At 36.7% G+C, this 26,345-nt stretch overlaps 1 protein-coding gene across 1 annotated transcript in view; it reads left to right on the top strand.

The window, feature by feature from the left end:
• SPATA17 (spermatogenesis associated 17) overlaps positions 1 to 26,345 on the top strand; it is a 2,050,536-nt gene that overhangs the window by 189,510 nt on the left and 1,834,681 nt on the right. Inside the window, exon 2 of the mRNA XM_044059771.1 lies at positions 17,041 to 17,130. Coding sequence (XP_043915706.1) covers positions 17,041 to 17,130 — 90 coding nt within the window. The remainder of the gene's footprint in view (positions 1 to 17,040; positions 17,131 to 26,345) is intronic.

The following is a 26,345-nucleotide window of genomic DNA, read 5'->3' as shown; positions in this document are numbered from 1 at the left end:
CGACTCTGTCATTGTCCATGCTGGAGTAAATGACTTGAGACGTACCTCCCTGGACTACATGAAAAGAGACATGGAAGAGCTCTTGGATCATGTGACCCAGGCAGGTATGACCCTAACCCTGAGTAGCATCCTGCCTTCGCCCAGAATGATACCACAGTATAAGGACAAAATGATTGACTTCAACAATTGGCTAAGCTTCTGGTGTCATTCAAAGGGGATCCAGTATTTGTCTGCCTGGGAAGACATGATCGACAAACCATGATGCTTTGCCAGAGATGGTCTGCACCTGTCACCCTGGGATTCAGGTTACTGGCTAAAGCTCTTGCCACCCCTATAGTGCCTTTTTAGGCAAGGTTCAAAGGATAAAACCACCACCATAACAGATACAAGCATGCAAAATCTGAAGGTAATGCTACTCAATGCTAGAAGTCTAAACCTCAAAATGCACTCTCTCGAGGCACTCCTAAATATGGAGAACATCGATATCTGTGCAGTGACTGAGACCTGGTTCAAGGCTCCAGAGAGCACCCCTGCAATACCAGGCTACAATTCTTACCACACTTTTCGGCCACAAAACCAAGACCGAAACACTAAAGGTGGAGGAGTGTCCATATTCACCAAGGATATTCACACCTCCAGGCTAGTTGCCCAACACAATGCATCTGAAATTCTCCAGGTGCAACTAACACTAGGTAAGACTGCAATCCAAATTGTAGCTTGCTACAGATCCCCCACCATACCCCAAGATTCTCACTACACCTTCCTAAACATACTGGAAAATATTAAGATACAACCAAACACCCTAATACTGGGTGATTTCAACTACCCTGCCATTAATTGGGAAAACTACTCGGATGCCAACTCCTTTTCCCAACGGTTCTTGGAATTCATAAATTCCAACGCCCTGGATCAACTAATCCATTGTCCCACCAGGGGCTCCAATATCCAAGACCTGGTCATTACCAACATGGGAGATAGATGCTCCACACCAGTGGTCACCCCCCTCATTGGTCAGGTCTGACCATAAGCAAATCACCCTTGACATCCACATTCCACCCCCACCCCCCAGTAAGGAAACCTCCTTAAAAAACTTCTCCAAAGCCAACTTCATGCTACTGAAGTCAGACGTGACAAACTTCACAACACCCACGCAGACGGGATCTGGAAGTTCGACTGCAGAATCCTACACTAAGGCACTGTACGAGCACATCCACTCGTGCATGATTCGTGCCATCCCAAATAGAACCAAGATGCTCTTCTCCAAAAAAAGGAAGCCAATCTGGTGGTCCCCTTCTATAAACAAACTATACAACAGAAGGAAGAAACTGTTGCAGAAAAGAGGAAAATCCCAGGATGCAAAAAACTCCCTCACTAGCCTCAGTAAGAAGCTGAGATCCCTCATAAAATTCTCAAAAGCTAGTTATGAAAATAAAATTGCCAAAGATTCCAAAGACAACCACAAGGAATTCTATAGTTATGTCAAGAATCTAAATGGCAATGCTCAGATCTGCTCTGAGCTACAACAGAATGGCATTAAATATACTGATCCCAAGGATATTACCAATGTCCCGGCAGATCGATTTAGTGCCAACTTCACTCCCCTCTCACCCCCTAAAGGGCCCATCTCAATACCAAAAGATTACCAAATTCCGATAATCACAGCCACACAGGTAGAAACAGCACTCTCCAAAGCTAAGAATACAGCATCCATGGGACCAGATGACATCCCAGGCTGTGTACTACATGAACTACAAAATGAACTGGCACCCCACCTAAGTGTCATGTTTAATCACAGCCTCACCTCAGGCTTCGTGCCCACTGAGTGGCACACAGCTACAGTTATCCCACTCCACAAGGGAGGATCCGCCTTGAATCCCGGGAACTACCGTCCCATCAGTCTGACAAGCCTGATCTGCAAGAGCATGGAATGCATTATCATGGAACTTATAAACAAAGACATTGGCAACCTCCAGACACTGGACCCCACCCAGTTTAGGTTTGTGAAGGGCTGATCTTGTCTCCTGAATCTGATTGACTTCTTCGAATCAGTCTCCAGAGCTGTGGACGAGGGTAAGGCGGTCCACACAGCCTATCTGAACCTCGCCAAGGCCTTCGACACCATCCCCCGCTCTGGAATCATAGATAAACTTTCTAAGCTGGGCACAAATCCCTACGTCACTCGATGGGTTGCCAACTGGCTTACTGACAGAACCCAGACTGTAAAAGTAGCCAACTCCATATCCATCTCCAGACAAGTGACAAGTGGAGTACCTCAGGGTTCAGTCCTGGGACCACTCTTGTTTGGCATCTACTTCTCTGAAGTACAGGCCAACACTAAGGGACTCTGGCTAAAAAAGTTTGCAGATGACTGCAAACTGGGAGCCATTATTGAATCCTCAAATGATGTGGATATTCTACAAAAGGGCCTAACAGAAACAGATGCCTGGTGCCAGAGCCATGGGCTCAAGCTTAATGCCAAGGAATGTATAGTTATCCCCTTTGGAAAAAAACATGTACACATGAACTACCACATAGGTGGCAGGACACTAAACATCGAAAGTGTGATGAGAGACTTAGGGACACAAGTGGACAGTGGTCTCACTTTCGATAACCACATCGCCACAACAGTCAGGAAATCCTTCTACGTGGCACACCTCATCACTAAGGGCTTTTCATCCAGAAAAAAGGAGGTCATTGTCCCACTGTACTCATCCCTCATTAGACCCATTATAGAGTATAATGCCCCATTTGGTATGTACCTCACAAGACATCTGCAACAGCTGGAAAGGCCACAGAAATATCTCACTAAAAGAATCACAGGCCTAAAGCAGATGCCGTATGCTGACCATCTAAAAAAACTCCAGTTATACTCTGTGGCATATCGTCTACTCAGAGGCAATCTCTGCTTAACATACAAGGCCATGTCAAACCCTGAGCTGTTGGACATGCTCCACTTAAAGAAATCCCAATCCCTCAGAGCCACATGCTCCAGGGATCTAAGCCTTATCATCACAATGAACAAAACATGCTGGACGGATAGGTTCCTGGCCCAGAGACTCCCCATACTCTGGAATAGACTGCCCATACATGTCAAGCAGAGTGCCTCATTGGCCCTCTTCAAAAGGAACCTTGATGTTTGGATGGGAGATAGGAAATTCACCCCGGGGATCATGTCAGTCGCCCTGCTAGACAGGGGCCCAGATAAGTAAATATTGTGGGAAAAAATTTCCAGGGAATTGTTATGGCTAGGCTTGCATAGGCCTTAGGGCCGATAGCCTAGTACCAACACATGAACATATGATTAATCTAATGCAACCAGTAGTTAGACATTCTTTCCCCACATTCATTGATTTACTCTTTATTCTAATGCACCAAAATATAATTGGAAATGGACTTATATCTACAATATATAAGGTACTTAAGAAATCAACAATATGTCACAGAGAAAGCTACTGGGATTATTTTAGACCTATTAATAATAACTCCCCAAGTGAAAATGATAAAAAAATAATACTCCAATCTTCAAAACGAACTACTTCAGCACAAAGGTGGGGGATATTACAGTGACCATGAAACAGTGGCAGACCACTTTGCAATTGAGCCATGATAAAGGACAGGGATAACAATTCAAACGGGGATATTCCAGGGTGACTCTCTGTCACCATTGCTATTCTGCCTTGCCATTAACCCTTGAAGCTGTTTACTTAACAGCTTAGGCTATGGCTGCAATTTGGCTCCTAAAAAACAACAAAGTGTAAAGACTTCTCATCTTCTGTTTGTCGATGATTTAAAAGTGTATAGCTCATTAGATGAGGAACTGAAAGCACAGCTGCAGATTGTCAAAACTTTTTCAGATTATACAAGAATGACATTTGGTCTTGATATGTGCAAAAGCAATCTTTAAAGCAGGAAAAACTGCAGCACCAGTAAAACATCAGTTTGAGACAAGAATATGATATAAAAGAAATGGAGCAAGAGGGAGTGTATAAATATTTGGGAACTGATGAAGGATCAACAATAATCATGAATGAATGCAAATAAAACTCAGCAAGGAATACTTTAGAAGACTTAAATTAATTCTGAAAACAGAGTTGACATCTAGGAACAAAAGCCAAGCTGTAAACCAATTTACTCTACCTGTCCTAACTTACAGTTTTGGCGTGATTGACTGGCCCCAAAACGTGTTGGATAGATCAGATGGGAAAACAGGAATGATGCTTCATGCTCACCAAATGATTTATAAAAATCAGTGTATACCAAGATTATATATTCCTCGTTCCGAAAGAGGGATGGGCCTCCTTGAAATTGGTTACATGTATAGATCTGCAATTGTGGGACTCCACACATATTTGCTAACCACACAAGACCCAAATGTAGCAAAAGTTTTGAAACGTGAGGCGACTAAATCTAAGATGACTTCTCTGCTTAATTTAGCAGATGCATATCTGCATCAAGCAGGAATGGAAATCAGACCAGAAGTAGATAAAAGTCAGGCAGCAACTGAATGTGCGAAATAAACGAAAGAAAGAATATGAGGTGAAGGACCAGATGAGAAAGCAAGAAATGTGGAAAAAGCATAAATATAGTTGCAAGTATAGAAACCTTCTGGAAGAGCCTCATGTTGATCAGGAAAAAATGCAGAAATGTTTATGGAGAGGCAAATTCAAACCAAGAGATGAAAGGTTAATATTGACAGCCCAAGATAGTGGGCTATGTACACTCTGGTTTACCAAGTCCATTGAATATGTGGGAGAAACAGACAGATGTGGGTTTTGTAAAACCAAATTGGAAACAGTCGCACACCTTGTTGCTGGCTATGGCATACTAATGGCAGAAGGACTGTATACTGAAAGGCATAATAATGTGGCAAGATTTGCACTGGGGATTGTGCAAACATTATGGTACTGAAGTGGCTGAAAAACACTGGAAAAATGAGCCACAAAGCATCATAGAAAATGATGAAGTTTATATCATATGGGATCACCCATTACCAACAGTTCAAAGATAGGTACTAAAAAACTGGACATAGTGGTCCAAGAAAAGAAGACAAAAGTAGCATTGATCATTGAAATCACTACACCGACTGACTACAGTGTCTTGCATACAGAGAGAAACAAAGTCATAAAATATCAGGATCTGCAGGCAGAAACAAGAGCTATGTGGAAGAAAGATACCCAGACAGTTACAATAGTAGTAGGAGCAATGGATCTTATAAAAAAATAATCTACAGTTGTATTTAGGTATGTTACCAATCCATGTAACCCCATACGAATTGCAGAAGGAGTCATTACTGGGCACATTGGCAGATATCTTTGGTGGCGTAAGCCAGGGAACCTTGTTGGCTAGGCTTAAGTAGGCCCTTGGGCCGATAGCCTAGTACCTACCTATGAACCTATCAAAGATTGAAACAATATTAATTTCATCAACTTTAACCATACTTTGACTTAGGAATGGGGTCCATTGCCGTCATAGTAGTAGGAGCCCAAAAGATTTGGAGAAATTAAAAGAGTGGAGGATATTCTCTTGGAAGTTCTTACATAGAACCTTTATCACACCACATAAAGTTGAATTGATGTTTAATAAAGACATAGGATGCTGGAGATATAAACTAAATGTTAAAGCTGAATGGGAGCATATGTTTTACGATTGTATAAAACTTAAACATATTGGGATAATATGAATTCTCTCTTACAGTCTGTTTTTAATGATAAATTTATGCTGACCAAATCTCTTACTTTATTTAATACACCTATTCTCACTCGTGTCACGAAAATAAAATATCTTATTTTATGGGGTATCTTAACATTACCAAGAAAAGTCATCACCAAGAACTGGAAGACTCAGACTACTCCTACTGTGAAGGAATTTGTACACTTTGCAACTGAAGTCTGCCATCTTGAACTTATACTCAAGACAAGAACATCTAGAATCACCTCTTCATACAATATATGGTTAAAATTCAAAGAGCTGCAGGATAAACAGACTTTAATAATTAACTAACAACTACTCTTATCATATGTCTTTTTCTGTTTAAAAAGCTGTGTTTTGTAGTAGACACCATTGTAAATAGTTAGTTTAGTTGTTTATCATTGTTCTTATAGATATATTAATGTTTTGTTGTTAAAATTTTCAATAAAAACAATTCAGAAAACAAAGAAGAGAAATCTCTTGGGGAGACAACAGACTTCCCTAAATTCAGGTCTCCCCTTTTCCCTCCCTGCTTCAAAGCAGTCAGTTACCACAGATGCTTCAGACTTTGCCTGGTGAGCAGTCTTAGGAGAGGTAAAAGTGCATGAGTGTGGGACACCAAGGAGAGACACAAGCAAATAAATATCTAGGAGATGCTTGCCCTGATCAAGGCAGTTGGCCCTCTGAATCATATTTGCCCCCTGGGACTTCTTCATAGTGGTTTCAGACAAAGTTTTGTGGTACATCAACAAGCAAGGGGGAACCAGGTCATACCCCTTTTGCAGACTAACCATGGTAGCTTAGGATATAATTTCACAGCACAGTCTCACTCTACAGGCATCCTACATTCTGTCAGTAAGTACAAAATTGTGTGACAGACAAGCTTAGCAGGACCAGGACAGACCCTTACAAATGCAAACTAGATGAGGAGGTCTTCCAGCATTTGGTCCATCTTTGGGTGTACCTCAAGTAGACCTTTTTGCCTCTTCTTTGTACAATCAACTGGCAAGATTATTTTCTAAGGCTCTGTTCAAGAAGGCTTGGAAGACAGATTTATTTTCTTTTATTTGTACATGAATGTTTCTCTATGCTTTTCCAGTAATATCCAATGTACCTCTGAAGATTCAGAAGGAAGCAACTGTGGTTCTCACTTCTTTCATAAATGACCATGGGTAATTACCATAAGCTTCCTCACAGACTGGATCTACTCACACAGCAACAGGGGTGTTTGATACACTCTGACATGAGTCATTTTCAATTGACTTCCTGGATGATAAGTTTTTAACTCCTTTTAGGCACCTGTTTACTGAGGGTGTACAGCGGATACTAATGAAGGCAAGAAAGGTTGCTGCTAGAAAGTCCTATATTAGCAAATGGAAAAGGTTTTCTATTTGGTGCCAACAACATAACCAGCACCCGTTCAGGGTTAGTTGTTCTCTGGTTTTGCGATATTTGTGTGAGTTACTATCCTATTGCCTTTTCTTTTCCTCTGTCAAGATTCATTTATCAGCCATTTCAGCATATCTACTCGTAGATCCTCCTTCAAAACAGTCACATGTCAAACTTTTCTTGAAAGTGGTTTTGCATAAGACGCCGCAAAGTAAACCTGTGGCACCTCTTTGGGATCTTAATTTTGTGTTATAGAAGATAACACTTGCTCTCTTTTAACCAGCTAATCTGGCTTACTTGAGGTTCTTAACATGGAAAACAGTTTTACTGATTGCAAGAAGGGTATCTGACTTGCACGTTCTTATGATAAGTCAAACCTACCTCATTAGGGTTTTTTTTTTGAGAACTAATTCTTCTTTTATGACTAAAGAGTATCCAAGTTTACCTTAAGGCAAACTATCCATCTCCCCATTTTCTTTACTGAATCTACAAATGAGGGAGAAATGTCACTCCATACTTTGGATGTCCACAGGCAACTTGGGTACTATCTTGACAGAACTAAATCTCTCAGATCTTCAGATCAATTGTTTATTTCTTGTGAAGGTAAGAATAAGGGACAACCTGAGACTGTTCCCAAATGATTGTCTAAGGCTATTAGCTTTTGTTATACTCACAAAAACAAATCTAATCCAGGCAAGGTCAAGACCCTTTCTGCTAGGGCCTTGACTTCATCTGTGGCTTTTTGGAAAGGGTTGGATTCCTGAAATATTCTACAAGCTGTTACTTGGTCCTTTTTACATACTTTTACAAAGCAGTGTATGTTTGATTTTCTCTGTAGGTCTAGATCAAGTCTTGCTAGGACCATTTTCTAGGAGTTTCTGGACTCTTCTCCTTCCACCTTCCAAATGTAGTTAGCTATGATAATCTACCCATTTAGCAAAGGCTACTGCAGCAGTGATCAGTATGATGAAATAGTAGAGTTGTGTAAGTTGAACTTACTGTAACAGCAGATGTTCGAATGATCATTGTTGCAGTAGCTGCTCCCTCCCTCCACCCCCCCCTTGTTTTTGGTATGTTTTTTATGTCAGGGTGTGGACATTTTTTTTTTTTTGTTTCTTGCATTGTCCCCTCCAGACTCAGCCTCCTTCTCTCTGCTGGCAGGAAAGCTGTGAAGGGCTTTGCACCCAAACTTGTCTTTTAGTCAGCTCAGCTCAAGCTGCTTGACAGTATGCACGGCTAGAAAGTGCCCTGAAGCTTTAAAATCTGGCCAGCCATTATGTCCTTCACCGGATATAACGCATATAGCAAAGGCTACTTCAACAGTGATCATCTGAACATCTACTGTTATAGTAAGTTCAAATTACACAACTGTACTTTCTCTGAGAATTGTGCATATATAGAATATTATTTTTGCAAGCAATGCCATTCTACCAATACTGGCTGGTTACCTGGAGTTCAGAAATAAACTGTGTAGCTGTGAGGTGGAAACTGTCCATTGGATTAACTGATCACATGGAGAAAGTAATTCTTGTTATGGATCCTTTTATACTGTTAAAATGAGTGCCTGAGTTGAAGTTCAGAACTAAACCTTGTAGCTGTGAGGCAGATGCTGCATCCTGAGTGCTACCAGAACATACTGAGAACGCTACACTGATGCAACTTCTGCCATTCTGCAATTTCAGACACTAGACAGAGTTTAAGAGTAAACAAAGGGGCTGTAACTGTGAGGCTTCAAACATTGAGCCACCTTACTATATGGTAGATTTACTGTCCAAATTAAAATATGCATTAAACGTACTGCACATTCACTGGTTTAATACTTGGTGTCCACAGAGTCATTTGTTGCATAAACCTGTATTACTTTAGTTCGTTTCCATGTTTGAAGGAATTTCTATAGGTCACAGAATATTGTTTAGCTTTTTATTTTACTTGTTTGTTTTTTCACAGTATTTCTATACTAAATGTTATCACAATGCTGTCTATAAAGGCACGAAATTATAGAAAAATTAAAAATGAATGCTGTATTTTCAAATGTTTATGATCTGATGAATAGTTCAGCACTGAACACTAGTACCAGTTTCTGTTTAATGTCTTAAGATATAAGGCACCATTACATGACAATGCATTCAACTAAATGTTATAGTCTCATAACACAGCTATGCACTGACAGAAGGAAAGCCCAGAAACAAAGTATTAGTTGCCAGCAGTCTTAAAAAAACATAAATAATTACTCTGAAACTAGATTCAGGTATTTGATAGTACAAATGATAAGGAAGAGAAAAAATACATTTTAGATAGGGACTTTGTCAAGTTGTGAAGTATTTATAGATGTGCAGTTATGAGCTGTCAAAAGGAAAAAAAGCCAGTGGGTGAAATGTTTTCCTCTCATAGCAGACCACTACAAAACAAGTGGAAGGCCTGTCATCTAATATTAAGAATAATCTATTCAACAGTCCTGAAACCTACAGTTTGGCACTCAGAGAAGGCGCTGATACTGGTCACATTGCTCATGTAGCCATATTTAGTTGACAACATACCAGCTATTTTCTTGTGATAGAATTGTTGCTATGTGTTTATGCAGTGAACGGTGATGTAGTAAAATAGGAAATATTTGAGAAACTGACATGAGTGTTAAAGAAAAAGAAACATTATATCACAATTAATGGTGTCTCTTCTATTACTGACAAAATTGATTTGTGGGTTTAATGACCATAACATTCCCTCAAAAATTTATCAAATTAGTTATTTTACTTGTTGTTTATCATTGTTCTTATAGATATGTATATTTGTTTTATAACATTTCTGTTATCATATATTAGTGTTTTGTTGTTAAAATATTCAATAAAAAGAATTGAGAAAAAAAAGAATGTATCAAATGAACCTGTGTGTCAAAACCCTTAAGATGAAAGAGGTCATGGAAAAGGACACTGAAACTGGCATTCTCGTAGTATAGGGGTGTCTGAATCACAAGCATTTCAAAGCTTTCTTGAGGAAGTTGGAGTGGAGCATGATGATATGATTTACTTCAACCAAGTTTTGTGGGTAAGCGGTGCATTGTAACCAAATCTGGGTTGATGCATGAGGAAATACATTTTTTTTATTCCACCATCGTAGATGATGACTTTTAGCTAAATGATTTCAGGTTTCTTATTTATGTTACTGAATAGTTATCAGACCAAAATGGCAAACTCACAGGAGGAGACCAGCTGTTGAACAAGCTGTGCAAACATGATGCATTTATTAATAGCTGTTGTAGAAGCATATGATCATAAAGTGAGATATTCATTCCTCAACTCTGTAATATTGCCTACTGAAACAGTGAATTAAGTAAAATGCTACACACTAGCAGTAATGCTTCTTGAAGCATAGGAAGATGTCCAAAGCACCATAATAATATGAAGGTGTTTGGATTTCAAATCTGGGACTCATCTTTGTAGTATTCCTCATCTGTGTAGTTGAAGTTCATGTTGTTGTTGTCCTTCGGCTTTTCCCGGTTAGGGGTCACCACAGCTAATGATTGGCAGTAGATTTTCATGAACGCCGAGGTGCCAGCTCGACGTTCAACCTTCAGCGAAGGCAAGCCCATTTACGCATGTCTTTTGAACGCCCACCAAACAGTTGAAGTTCATCAGGATTCAAAATACCAGTGTCTTGAAGAGGAAGTTTACACATAATGATCTTCTAAATTTATTTTTTTCCAATATTTTTCTTTATTTTTTTTCAATCTTATATTCTTATGTATACAAATTAAACATACCATATTCTCCACAATGTAGTTACAATATGGATATTGTCTGAGTGTGTTTGTTACAACACATATCAAGAGAGGTTTATGCTTATCATAAAGCAGAGAAAAATCCCCAGACCCAATGCTAAACAGACTAAACTGTATATACCATATACAACAAGAGCTATCATTTTGTGCTAGGATATGACAAGTACATTTCAACCTCCCCTCTGCCTTCTTCCTTCTTAGCAGACTTCATGCCTATATTCTGCACCACAAAGGATTAGTTTAATTCTCAACTAGGTGTGTTTACATGTTCAAAGTTTGTTCTGTATTTGTTATTTTAAAATGCTGTCCACGAGATCATTCCAATATTTTAGAAAATATGAACGCTTCCTGGGATTAATTGTTATTAGCTTGTGCGCTTATATATGTTTGGTTGCCATTTGTCTAAAGCCCCCCATGTCATCTGAGACCTATCTAACCAGTTCTGGGCAATATATAATTTTATTAACAAGAAGAGGGTAATCAGTATGCGCAGTTGTTTCTTAAGCAGTTTCTGAGATGTGATATGCAAGGTTGCAAATTCCCATGATAATGTGGACTTTTCATAACCCATCTTCTCAAGTCTTACTTTCAATGAACACCACTGCTTATAAGAACATTTTACAACTCCAGAATATATGTATGAGATCTGCTTTCTGTGAGCCTCAATAGGGGCAGTTTGGGGAGCCTTTTGGATTGAAGTTGTTTATTATTACTAGGGTTAAATAGGCATTATTTGTGATCATTAATTGGGTAAATCTAAAAATTTTAAAGGTGGTTAATTTTGTTGTTATTGTAATAGCTTGAATTATTTATTAGTAATGGTGTTATTTTGCTTTATCCAATAATTTGAGAAGAGAATGGATGATTGATATTTAAGGGATATAATAATTTTATAAGAGCCTGAAAGCATTTTTTCTTTTGTTTTAATAAGTCTGAAAGGCTTCTACATGTATTTACATAATTTTCATTTATTTCAGTTACCAATAACTGAAGTGGTTAGTTCTCTGATTTGTCTTAATATTATGGTATAACCTTTAGGGAGACAAAGAGCTTTCCTTGTGTCTTCCAAAGATTTGTGTCTGTGTTCATATAGATTTCGTAGGTTTTTCCCTTTAATAAGAGGGTTATTTAAGTTTATTATCTCTTTATTTAATCTAAGGTTTGAATTTAAATGTATTGGTTATAACATACTAAATGAGTTACTAAGATTTAGAGCTTCCATTAGTTTTTGTAATCTTATTATTTTGTATTTTAGCGAGTCATGAATTTTAATGTTTTTGGTGCTTTCTTTTTTAAGAAATGGAAGTGCCTTTGGGTTAACTTTACAATTATTAATGTGACCATACCAAATTTTAACCCATGCCTTGGTTCAATCCTTCCTTATTAGATCATAGGTTGAAACTTGAATAATTCTACTCGAGCATATTATGTCTTAGTATAATTTAAAGTCTTGTAGTCGTAACCCTCCATTTTCTTTAGGATGGATTAGTTTTTGATAATTAATTCTGACTGACTTGGTTGGGGTGCCAGATAAATTTACTTAGAAGTACATTCAGTTTTTAAAGAAATTGTTTTGTATTTTCACATTTGAAGCATTAAATTGAAATAATAGTCTTGGAAGAATATTCATTTGATAATTGTTACTCTTGAGAGGAAAGGTAACTTTATTATTTCCCATCTTAGGACATCCTGTTCAATTTCTGCCCAGTTTTAGGAGGTAATTTTGAGGAAACAGTTTTTTTTCATGATGAATGGACAACCCCAGATATTTTAGGGAATGTTGTAATTTTATTTCCAAGTCTGAAAAGTATGGGTCTGTAGTACCATCTGCACTTAAAGGTAATATACAAGATTTTGTAGGGTTGATTTTGTAATTAGAAAAGTTTGAAAATTTATTAATAGATTCTAATATTTTATTCAAGTCAGTATTTGAGAGTGAAAAGTATAGATTTAAATCATCAGCAAAAGCTGTTAATGCTATTTTATTATTAAATAGCCCTGGGATAAAGTTGATAAGTTTTTTTGCTTTATGAACAAAAACAGAGGTTCTATATACAAGTTAAAGATATATGGGGAGAGAGGGCATACCTGTCTAGTTTCATTCAAAATGTTAATTGGTCTAGAATTTGTTTTCTTTATATATAGTGTTGCATGGAAATTCACATAAAGAGTTTTAATTATCTTTATGAATGTTTGCGGTATATCAAGCTACGATAAAACTGAAAATAAAAAATTGTGGTTTAATCTGTCAAAGGCCCTGCATGCGTCTAGTGCGAGTGTATATATTGGCTTCTTCTGATGCTTGGATAATAAAATCATCGTATCCAGTGTTAGCGTATTGTACAGGTTTGTCCGTTCTGTATAAAACCTGATTGTTTGGGTGATACTATGTTTGGGATTGTGTTTTATAATCTATTAGCCAAAACTGTTGCTAGTATTTTGATATTTAAGTTGATCAAGGAAATTGGTCTATAATTATGATCTTCTAAATTTATATTTCTGCATAAATATATTCATATCTGTCTGAAAGTACTAAAGTACCTGTAAGTTTATTTTTAATGGAAAAGGAAGATGGACATGGGCAATTTTGCAGAATGCAATGAAAGGAAATGTTTTTAAATGTACCTGGATGAGCAAGTGTATAGTATAGCAGTAGATTAATGTAGGTTTAATTTGGTTAATTGGTAGAAGGCCAGTGTATAACTAGCACATTGACAACTACTTAAATAAAACTTCAAAAACAAAAGCAAGAGAAAAGTGAGAAGTGAATGATCGAAACGTGGAGAGAAAGAAATAGATTACACGCATATGTGGAGCATGTTCAGTGAGATAACATGTCTGTGGAGTAACATCACTACAGAGTAGAAGAAAGTTAGGAATTCTGCCTCTCTGCAAAGGATAATAGCAAGGAAGGGTGGTTCTGGGAAAATGGATAGGACTAATATTTATGGCTATTTGAATGAAAGTGAAAATGCCAAGGAAACTGAAGAGGTGGGAACAAAAAATAATGTTTAATGAAGATTAAAACTGGAAGTGGTAGCTGAGCTGGAGCTTAACCACATGCAGGAACAGAGATCTTGTTGGACTGATGAGGCAGTGTATGAGCAAGTAGGGAAAAGACATTTGAAAAGACAAGAAAGAGGTAATATTACCAGAACTGAGAAAGAGGAGGCAATGATATCAGAATCATCTTTCTGCATTATACACATTGGTGGGACATGTGTGAACTGTGATTGCAATGTGTGATGAAGTTTTCAGTGCTTATTTGAACATCTCTTTTCTTTTCTTTTTGACAGAGGTTGACTGTATATTTTAGATGTGGTATTCTTTAGACATGAAACTGAAAGTAAAATTAACATATAAATTGTGAAAAAAATTACTGCCCTTCTGGCAGCATCCTCTGTTGTAAAAAGCTCTTGCCACAAATGAAAAAAGTGAAAAGTAAGTCAAATTGTGTCCTCAAAGACGAATGTCCACCTGTACTTTGCTTTGCAACCACAACAGCTAGTGCAGACACAGAGCATTTCTACTAGAAAAAAAAAACAAAAAGAAAAAACAATGACAGTTCTCCTAATATGTATGATGTAACAGAGATGTGAGCTACAATGATAGTTTGGACCATAGTGCTTTATTTTTATAGGTTGTCTTCTGCATGCTTAGTGTTGGTTTTGATAGAACCCCTTTCCATGAGTTTTAATTAGGTTTACCATAATGTTATTCTAAATCAGTTACTAGTTATGCAGAGTTATCACAAGAATGCAGTATAAGTAAATTCCTCATTGAAATCATTCTGAAACTCAAGTGTTTTGCATGACTAGTTAATGTGACTTCTGTCACAATGCTCACAGATTTGATTCATATGCTTGTGTCCTCTCTTACCCTTTGACTGTGAGATAGTACAACACCCTGATTTTGAGGTAAACATAAAAAGCAGATACTTTTTGGATAATATTAATGTGGGTCTATATTAGAAGACCAAAGATCTGTTTGAGCGAATTGGAAGTTAGCGACACCTATAGCGCGAACTACGGTAATGGCAAACGTCCAAAACTGCAAAAAATGAAATGTTGAACTGTCACAGTTGGCCCGTCTGCAGTATATCTCTGTAAGGCAAGTGTGCGATAGTTACGGAACTTAGGGTTAGGGTGCGGGTTAAGGTAAGTGCATAGATAGTAATGTATGTAAGGTTTAGTGTAGGGTTAGAAGTAAGGTTTTGTTAAGTGTATGTCTGTGGATTATTTGTTTTGTTTGGGTATATGTTTGTAGGGTAAGTGTGTGATAGTTACTGACCTTAGGGTTAGGGTGTGGGTTAAGGTAAGTGCATAGATAGTAATGTACGTACGGTTTAGTGTAGGGTTAGAAGTAGGGTTTGGTTAGTGTATGTATGTGTTTTATTTATTATGTTTGGGTATGTAGTATGTAGCGCGTGGTGGTGTTGGCTGACTATGACGATTTGAGATTTTAAATTTTGCGGTTTAGGGGGTTCAACATATTTGTGGTTCGGGCTATGTTTGTCGGTGTTGTGGTATTTGCTGTAACGGGTTTTCGGTTTTGTAATATACCCATTAATGTGACTTCCCCCCTTGCCAAACATGATATGTGGCTCCTTGCCAAAAAGGTTGTATAACCCTGCTGTAGAAATTGCAATTGTACTTTTAATGGAAGTAATTTAAGTTTATTTTTTTAATACTTTTATTTGTTATATCAAGTTCAGGAATCTATTTAAATCTGGTTTCCAATGACATTACCTCACTGAAATGGTCCTTGTAAGAGTTACATAACATCCTTAATGTAAGGAGCTAAATAAATTGTGCTGTTTTTGTTATCAGCGTCTCAGCTACAGAGTAACTTGATCAACCATGGGGTTTTCTCTGAATCCCCTAAGATTAAGATGTGGAATCTGCAGTAGAGTACTAGGCTGATTTAAATCCTATTTGATGGATAGGTAACAGTTAACTTATTTTGGTGCCAACATATCAAGATCTTTTGCTGTCACATGTGGGTTTCTCCAAAGGTTTGCTATGGCTGTTTTCTCATTCACAGTCTATATGCAATCTGAAAAGATATGTAATTAACTATCACAGCTGTGCTAGGAGTACACAGCTCAGCCTATTATTTACTCCAACCTCGAATGAAGTTTTGTTTGCTATCCATGCAGGCTACCATACACTTTTCAAGTGATCCTTGTATTCATTCATCTATTTGCATAGGTGGTGCAAAGTGGAGCTATGTGATGAGGCTCAGGGATTTGACTGTGGGACTAAGTTATGATGATCTGCAGTCCGCTGACTGAACGATACAAACTAATTCCAATAAGGAAGGGTAAAATGTGCAAAGTTAAATGCCTGTGTCTTTTCGGGTATATTCTGTACATTGGAGATAAAACTGAATGGCCACATGGAAGGTGTTCGGGCCTTTCCATGTAATAAATATTCTCAAAGTTTAAACAAATTGATTTTAAATATTTCAAAGTGTGGGAGGTGAGGTACTGAATTGGGCTTAAAGACTTGCCCAACATATTCTGTTTTGCTGTCTGTATATTGACTTCCCTTGAAGGTTAGGACCATCTATAAAGTTTAATTTATACATAAGTGTTCTTCACAGCTTCAGTCATAGTTATGTCAAAGACTTAATTTAGTACAGTGGACTTCATAAGGAACTCTTTCACTTTTATGAGAAGATGTCAGAGATAGAGAGTAGTAAAATCTATATAAAAACAGGCTAGGAGCCTTCTCTCTTCTAAATCCATCTGTGCACTATTATTTGGTTAAGAGATGCCTGTAGTTTTTGTCTTTTAGATACAGCTCAAAACTTGCTATTCAATAAAGTCTTTCTTTTGACTTAAATCCATTACAAATGCTGATTTTTCTGATATCTTGTTTGTATAATTATTTATTGTGCTATATATTTTAACATGCTGTTACACTTTTGAAAGGTACCTATAAATTAAATTTGATTTCCTAACTTTAGGCATATTTATACTTAGATGTTTACCTAAACACATTAGAATATAGCTAAGGCAATAACCATCTATTGAATGTGTCACTCTGTTTATCATTATCACAAAATTACAAAAATATTTCTGTTCATATTTTAAAATACTTGAATGGATACCTTACAAAAACAGATGAAAAAATGCAGTACTAATATGAAAAAAATATATATCTTTTATTTCTTTCCTTTCCTAGGCTAGCCGATGAAAACAGGAGAAAAGAATACAATGCAGCTATGAAGATACAGAGCTGGATTAGAGGATGCAAAGTGCGATCACATATCAGGTATTCCTAATTATTGCAGTTTAGCATTGTTTAGTATGAGAATTTTTGTGACCTCTATTAGTTACCTTTCAGTCATTATCTTATAATATGAATTGGAAGGAATATACATTGGACTGGACAGAAAATGTGGAACTGTGTAGATTTATGCTAATCTCTTTTTTACCCCCTTGATTCCTTTCCATTCAGAGTTCTTTTATGGAATTGCACCTCCTAATGCTAACAGTTCATTCTTCTATGTTCCCCTTACTCCAGTCTCTATATCCACATCTCACCTATACGTTTATAGGTTTATACCAGGCTAACTGCCCTTGAGGTCCATTGTAAGCCTAGCCAATTATCCCATGTGAGAATTCAACCCTGCGCCTTGTGTCTGTAAGGTAAACACCTTAACTATTATGCCAGCTTGCTATACCTTGCACCACTTACCCCCCCACCTATACTCTTTTACTCTCCTAGTGCTCTATCCAATGTTGCATAATCTGAATCCTATTTCACTATAGGTTACATTCACAATCTGATAACATATCTCTGTACCTCTTAGAGCAAGAAGTCTCGACAAAGCCTAAAGTAATTGGGGACAAAGGACCAAAAATATGGAAAGATTTTAAATGTTGCTTATATAAACTTAGAACGTTAGTAGAATGAATGGATTTGTGTGTGCATGCATTTTCTGAAGGATATGAAGGCTGAAACACAATTGTATTCCATTATTTACTGACTTTAAACCCCAGTGATTTACCAGAAAACCACAAATTTTACGAAGAACAGACCCAAAATATAAGGCAAAAATCTGGACGGATGAGAGAGATGGTCTGGTACTGTATACCTGCCTCCTTGATGCAGTCTGCTGCCACTTGTAAGTATTACAATTATTTCTCTTGCAATGTTGTTTTACTGTTGAAATGCTGCTTCATATTTTCTAATACTCATTGTTTGAGACTACAAATGTTAGCGATTTGGATTTGTGTACTTGACCAGATAAGACATTAGTCCTACAGCAGTAGTGATGCATAGTGTTTGATAGTCTTAAGTTTTAGATGCGGGCACACACAAATACAAAACACACACACACATACATGTGAATATATTTAAATTGACAGATTTCTTATTGTGCAGCAGATAAACTGAATTATGTACAAAGATATAGTGTGTGCATTTCTATGCCTATGCCTATGCATACATATGGTATTTGTTTGATCATGTTGCCTTTATAGAACCATAATCTTTCAAAACTATTCATATGAACAGAATTGAAGTGGCAAGTTTAACAACTTAGTCTGAGGCTTTGTAGTCTTGGCGTTCATTATATTAATTGAGGGGGGAAGAAGATAAAGTCTTGTCCACATGAATTGTGGAAACAAGTGTCAATTTGAGCCTTTTTGATTGAATGGGCTCAGCAGATACAGGCACTTGTTATCTTTCATGGTCTAGGGTCGATCATTTCTGACATCAGGTGAATTTCTCTGTGAAGTTTACATTTTCTCTCCATGTCCTCATGGATTTCCGGTTAATTCGCTGAACTGAGTTGTCCATTCACATATATGCTTACCCCTGCGGCCTGGGTCATGGCTGAAAAAGTGGAAGAAAGTTTATTCAACTTGCCAACTTAAATGAGTATATAAATGACCAATATAATTTCGTCTAATAATCATGAGTTCACTCTCAAAAATATCTAATAGATTTAAGTTGTTCAGCCTGAATCAGAGCCAGTTGTTTTAATTCATTAAATACTGAAGACGTTACTCAGATTGTTTAAACCAATTTGGAAAAGAAATGCTCAAGACATTCGCATACACTACCCAGAATTAGATGATCTTCTGTCTCTATATTTTTAACAAGAGAATAAACCTTTCTGTCCCATCATGTATACCTGAATAATTGGTCTTTTTTTGCATGTTCAGTTTTGTATCCATTTGTTCTAGGAATTAATTTTGTTCAGACACTTACAGCTGTATTATTCTAGTATGTCCACTTTGCTATGCAGAACTGTTAGTCTGTCTTGTTACTCAGAAAAAGCCACATATTTGGCTTTCTACTATAAAGTTGTAAACTCCATAAATCTACATTTTCTTTGCTTATTTTACTAGTTCTTTATAATTTTTTTACAGAAAAATATGAGTATTTTCATATATTTTTTACTTTTTTTCCAGGCCGGAAAGGTGGTACATTTTATAATCTGCTTGATGTTTGGTGAAGTAGATTTGTATTTTTAGTTGAAACATAGACACTTGATCACCAGTTTTAGAAGACATGGGCAATTAGATCATTCAGAACACAAAACTACTTTAAGCCAAAAATTGTGTTTTTTTAGCTAACTCAAGATTGATATCAATATATCTCTTTTGGTATGCTGCCAAACCACTATTATGTTTTCCATGTTCAATCTATTTAAAATTAGGCTAGTAGAATTTGTGCTCTGAGAAGCAAGCCATATTATGTTTTGAAACTTTTTAGGGGTAGTTCATATATTTATAGGTTCAAAGGTTTGTAGGTTCATAGGTTTATGCTAGGCTAATGACCACTAGGGGCTTATAATCCTAGCCATGCTCCCTAAATGTGTCCATGAGTTATTGCATTTTAGACATTGTTATATGGGTTCTATATTAGTTAGGGTTTGATTTAATGACTGCCTCTGTCCATCAGAGTCATAGGTGTCAGACCAGGCTAGAATTTCCATTTTGCCATTTATTGGTCCAGGTTGCAGTTGTACAGGGTTAGGGAGTGACTCTGCTTTACATGGATTGGGGAGTCTATTCCACTGAAGAGGAATTCTCTGAGATACATATCTGTCCCTCTAACATGTCCTATTTATGTCATAAACAAAATTTAGGTCCTCAGATCTACTAGTTCTGATGCTTTTCATTTTGTGAATATGCAAAAGGTCCATCAGAGCAGAATCCAAGGATGCCTTGTATGCCAGGCATAGCTTGCCACTCAGTAGTCTGTAGGAAACAGAGCATAGAGATTGGGCTTTGAGGCAATTTGCATAGGACATTTTGTTTACACCCTGTATTCTTTTTGTGTGTAACCTGTACAGATGTTACAGTTGTTGTATATGCCTGGTCAGGTACATACCAAAGGAGGAATTATACTCAATGAAAGGTCTGATGAGTGCCAAATACAGTGGTACAATGACTTCTCTGGACCTAGATGCCATGGTCTTACTTATAAGTTGAGTGACCTAGAATAATTTTGTTACTATCTTGAACATGTGTTGATTGAAGAACAGGTTACTGTCTACATCTATTCCCAAACCCTGACTACTGGGTCTACTCCTAGATTGTTTTGTCAATGACATAGTTTTCCAGGGTGGTCAACTTCCCAAAAAGGTACTATAATGCATGTTTTTGGCACTGAGTTTTAATCTGTGGCTTTGGCACCAGGCATTTGTCTGTATTAAACCTTCTCTTAAAATGTTAATGTCTTAGAGGAATTCTGTGACTGCTTCTAGTTTGCAATCATCTGCAAACTTGGAAAGCCAGAGGTCTTTGACATTGGTCTTGATTTCTGAGAAGTAGATGCCAAAGAGGAATGGGAACAGCAGGGAACCCTGAGGGACTCCACTGGTGGTCAGCCTCCTTGTGGAGGTGGCCTCTCCAATCCTACCTTCCTGAGTCCTATCTGTGAGCCAGTTGGATAGCTAGCCTGTTATTTAAAGGTTTATGTCTAATTTTATATGTGTATTTACAATGCCCAAATGGGGTATTGTATCTAAGGCCTTATCCGGGTCAAGGTATGCAGTATGCTCAGTTTTATACTCATTCATTGCCTTGATGACCTTCTTAAAGAAATCCATCAAAAGAAATCCACCAGGTTTAGTATGTGTGACCTGTACCAGAGAAACTGGAAGGAACAGAATGTATTAATTTTATGGAATCACAAATAATCAACCAGACTGGTATTCCACAGCAGAATTTGTTAATTGAAAGGGCACATGGAGTGCATGCTCCAAACCTGGCCATGAGAAAGCAGCCAATACTCATGTTATTAAAGATGCAATCATACCAGCAAAAAGAGGTGATCCTGACAAAGCTGTGGTAGAAGGGCAAAGTATTACAAATGGGAAAAACAATATAGTGCTTGTGAAAAATGACTATTCAGTGTGCACCAGGTAGAAAAGAAGCAGGTTTATCTCAGAAACCAAGAAATTTTGAGAGGCAGATGTGAGATTCAAGCTGCTGTATCCACATATTTTTAGAATATTTTTCCTGGAGGATAAAATACATTTTTAATACAGAACATAAGGAAGAAATACAAAAGTCTGTCCAACAAGAAGTGAGCCATCAAACAGAAAGGGAGTCTGCCTCTCACTTGTCTGACAATAAAGCCCATAGAGAGACTTTGGAACATTGGAAAAGGATTCAGTGACAAAGGAAAATGCTTGAGAGACATAAAAAGTGCAGAACTAACTAGTAGAATGGTGACTACCTTGGATTTGAAGCAGGGTCTGATGTTGGTAGATGAATATGAACTGGAAAAAGATCAGCAACACTGAAATTAGTGAATAAATGTGAGATTATACAGTATCAGTCACATTTGTGAAATATGGATTTACAAGAAAAAGTGACTGAAAAAGATTAGAATTTTTCTGACTTTGCTAAATTTATGCATGGACTGAAACGCATATACCCCACTTCATGTCATTAATATTTAGGACACTAGAAAGAAAAAAAGTAACTGTAAGTAAAACAATTTTTGTTCTTAATATTATATGTATAAAACACATGCATTACATGTTATATAGTAAAGCAGATTTGTGTATTAGGTAGTCAGGGGTATCTAAAATGAGGGGTGAGGGTGAGTCTTTTCAGTGAATGTATGTGGTAAAGATAGTAAAGTAAGTAAATACTTTTTCCATTTTAAGAAATGTAGACATTACAATATAAAAAGAGAAGAAAGGCTGGATAAAAGCATGTTTAAGTTAATATGCTGCAATCGTGGGATACTGGGGTGGGGGATGAGGGTTAAAATCACAGTGATTCTAATATATATAGAGATAAAATGTTTTCTCTTACTTTTGCATAGATGAATGTCTGGATTAATGCCCTTGGCTTAAACTAAAAACATTTTTTTTTATTTTTTCCTTTAGCAAATAAATGTTCAGTGTGAGTTGAGAAGTCTGCAGCTGAGGGCAGTTGTACATTTTTTTTATGTTTCCATGGAGACAGTCTACATGCAATTAATCATGAGAGCTCTCAGCATTTTTTTCTGAGGGAAATGTAAAACTAAATGGTACAACAGCAAAATTAATAAAAAAAATAATGTTTGAAATTATTGGAAATGAATAAGAGAGACATTTTCTAGCAACCTAAATACTTCAATGCATTTACTAGAATAGTCTGTAATTTTGTTTTATTTAAAGATAGCCCGTGCACTTTTCCTTGAGGCTAAAAGTTAATGTTTTCTGAAAGCTCATAAGTTGTTTACATTTGGCAGGGGAATAGATATAAAAAAAAGAACAGGCACCACTCAGTGTAAGTGCAATCACAGACTGTAACATGCGCTTTAGCATGGATAGCCATAATTTTAGGTTAGGGAATGCCTGCTGGTGCAGCTGTCAGTCTGGGACAATTGTTTCTACAGCTTCATTATTTGAAGATATACATAGTTTTGTGTGTTTACGTTAATAGGTTATGGGGGGGGGGTGTTTGTTTTTTTTGTTTGAGGATTTTCATTAAAACAAAAAGTCTTGAAAAATGTGACATAGTTTCAAATAGATATGACAAGAAACAACTGTATAAAAGATCAACCTTCCCAACATTAATGTGTGCATGTAGCACAAAAGATGGAAATAGACATTTAAAAATAGCTATCATGTATAGTAGATGGGAATAATAACTTCCTATGGGTACACTATCCATATTATTTTGGAAAGTAAGTGGCCTCACAGATATAGACAAAAAGGCAGAAGTACTGAATTCTATTAAGAAATGTGGAGTGCAAATAGCCATCCTGCAGGAGACACATATGGAAAGAAATGAGCATGTGACTTTGATAAAGAAAGGATTTCAAGGTGGATAGTCAGCAGAATATCTGAGACAAAGGAAAATGGGAGTAATTATACTAATTTCTAGAGGAGCTCCAATACTGATAGAAGAAGAAAAGAAGATAATGGTAGATTTATGGCAATAAGGGTCTACTGTCCATGGGGAGGATTACATTGGCATGTATTTCTATTCCACCTAAAACTGCTGTTATGGAGCTTTAGAAAATTTTGGTTGAAATAATCAGTTTTCAGCAGAAATATTACATATGGGGGGAATAGAACTTGATTTGCAATAGTGAATATGTATCTCAGAGGCCTAGAAGGGAAAATATAACAAAACAGGGTAGATTTCTGAAGAAATGTATGAAAATATTTGGAATGGAAGGCATGAATTCAGTAGTTGGAACTCTGACAGCATTTACATATTATTCCTCAAGGTACAACAACTGGGCTAGGCTAGACAAAAACTATATTTCAGAGGAACATGCACATTTAATTGAAAGCTTCAGTCCACATGCAATAACTATTTCGCATTATGCAACAATAAAAAAAACTAAGATAAAAATGTTGGGTAATTAAGTAAAAATGAGACACTGGCTCTTTCCCACCTACCTGTTAAAAAGAGAGGAATTTAAGGAATGGGTATAGGAAATTATCCGAGAGTTATTATGGGAGATAGAAATTTATACAGAAGTTATAGCTTGTGGGTGGGATAAAACAAGAGTGGAGTATAAAAACAAAGTAAAACACACCTTGGAGTGCTAAAGGCAGACTTTTGCCAATAGAAACTACTGTGTGTGAACAAAGTAAAGCTGTGCCACCAAGGTGAAGGTTAAAAGCAAGTTTAATAGACTCAAACAATAAAATATTTTAAAAAATCTATAAAAACTATGAAACTTGGAGTAAAACTAAAAATAAATACAAGTGGATAAGTGCTTTTTGCAGTTGCCTTCTTCAGATCCTGTTTTGTTAGCAGAACTTCCTGGCTTTAAAGGTAATGATCTGTCAATCTCACAGTCATCTCAGAAGTCTCCGCCCCTTGATGGCTTTAAAGGACCATCCCGTTCAAGCCAGGCGACTGGTCAGCCTGTAAGTCAGCAATCCATCCAGTCTCAATAATTTCTGTTCTGTTGAATAGATCTCCTCTTCTCAAACTTTCTTCAATAATTTCCAAAACTATGAAAGAAAACTTGTGATCAGGGTATTTGGCAATATGTTGAAACAGAACAGTAGTTTTTTTGTGTAATCTGATGTCACTCAAGTTACGCAGAATTTGTTCCGTAGTTCCTTGGTCTTGCCAACATAAAATCCATTACACAGACAGCAGGTGGCAATATATATAACATTTTTAGTGTTACAGTCCACATACACTCTGAGCCTCTATGTTTTCAAGGTAATCAGATGCTTGATTAGATTGCTAGAATTTATGGAGCTGCAAACTCTGCATTTTCTGAAAGGAAATGTACCACATCTCGAAGTAATTTGTCTCACTCCAGATCCATGTTTATCATAGCACAATAACCTCTTTAAGTTCTTATTCTTGAAGCATTGTCTAGGCATCTCGCCAACTGTACATCTAATGTTATTATCAACTATCAGTAGGTATCTAAGAAGCATGAGAGGTCAGCCTTATTTCTTGAATGGAGAGACACACAAGGAAGATGAACCGAATCCCAGAGAAAAAAAATGAAACTGGGAGGCCGAGTGCTTGCTTATGTTCAGTAATAATGTTCAACAAGTATGTGAGGTTATCAGGAGGAATTGGAAGATACTGATAGCTGATTTATTTATTTATTATGTATTTATTTCAGTTTGATGACTGGGGAAGTCCACTGGGCCTAATAAGAGCCTGTTTTCAGTGGAGGCCTGGGGAGAAAAGCTCTAGTAAAAATGACAAACATATTAGCATATACACATACAAAGCAAATAAGTCATACAGCTTTATGCAGCATTCTACAGTAAAAAAAAAATCTGCATTCTACAATAATAATAAAATCTAGCCACTGTACAGTCTAAGAGTCATTAACAATGAATTAAAAATTGAAATTTTACATTCCACAATAATAGTAAAAATCTAGCAACAGAATAGTCTAAGGGTCATTAACAGTGAATTACAATTGAGGATGAGAAATAGTTGGAAATAAACTATTAACAAAATTTGGAGGTTATAGATGAGTAGGAGGATCTGAAGAAGGCCAATGCCGAAAGTGCTTATCCACTTGTATTTATTTTTAGTTTTACTCTGAGTTTCATAGTTTTTATAGATTTTTTTTATAGATTTTAGGGTAGAAATAAAAGAAAGAGAGATATGGTTAAAAAGTAACAGAAATTATTTAGAGGTGCTGACAAAGGTTAAAGTATTGCAGAATAAGGGGAATCTCACAAAATAAGAACAGGTACAACTGCAAAGTGCTTAAGAAAAAAATAAAGGAGTATCTCAATAATGTGCATGAGTTTAGAACTGCTGTTAAGCAATTTTTTTTGATAACTCACAAAAATATTTTGCATGATATAGGCAACAGAAAGTAGAAAGGGTTGTAGCCAAACTTATGGAGCCTATAACAAGAAAAATAACCAGATAACCTGTACAGTTATTAGCTGTATTTCAGGAATGTTATGAAAATTTGTATAAAGCAGAAAACGTGGAAATCAAGAAAGAATACAAATAGAAATATTTATGGAAGACTTAAATATGCCAACGCTAGAAGAGATGGGGCTCAACAATTAACAGTTAAGATAGGAGGAAATGAGATAAAAATGATGACATATAATCAGTCTGCAGGAAAGTCTCCAGACATAGATGTTTCTAAACTTCCATAGGAATACCTAGGATAGAAGAAAGTTTTTTTTATAGATCTGGAAGGATTAACATAACAGTATTTTAAAAGGAGGGGAAGCTCCAACATCCTCTAAGAAAGCTGTGGTGGCTGTAATACCTAAATACAATAATGAACCAAAGGATTCAGCTTCATATAGACCCATTTCAATTTTAAATCATGATTATAAAGTGTTTATGTCTATAATAACTAACAGAATGGCAAAGGTGTTGCCAGAATTGATAGATATGGATCAATGTGTTTTGTGGAGGGGAGGCAAACATTTGACAACATTAATAGGACATTGATGATCCAGAGGGAAGCAGAATATAAGAAAATACCACTGTTGTTGGTGGGTCTTGATGCAAAGAAAGCATTTGACAGGGTAAGCTGGCATTTTATGAGACAGGTAA

This window comes from Protopterus annectens, chromosome 17.part0 (genome assembly GCF_019279795.1).
Source record: "Protopterus annectens isolate FY-2018-M chromosome 17.part0, PAN1.0, whole genome shotgun sequence".
Taxonomy (NCBI): Eukaryota; Metazoa; Chordata; order Ceratodontiformes; family Protopteridae; genus Protopterus; species Protopterus annectens.
This window is presented reverse-complemented; position numbering and strand designations above follow the sequence as displayed.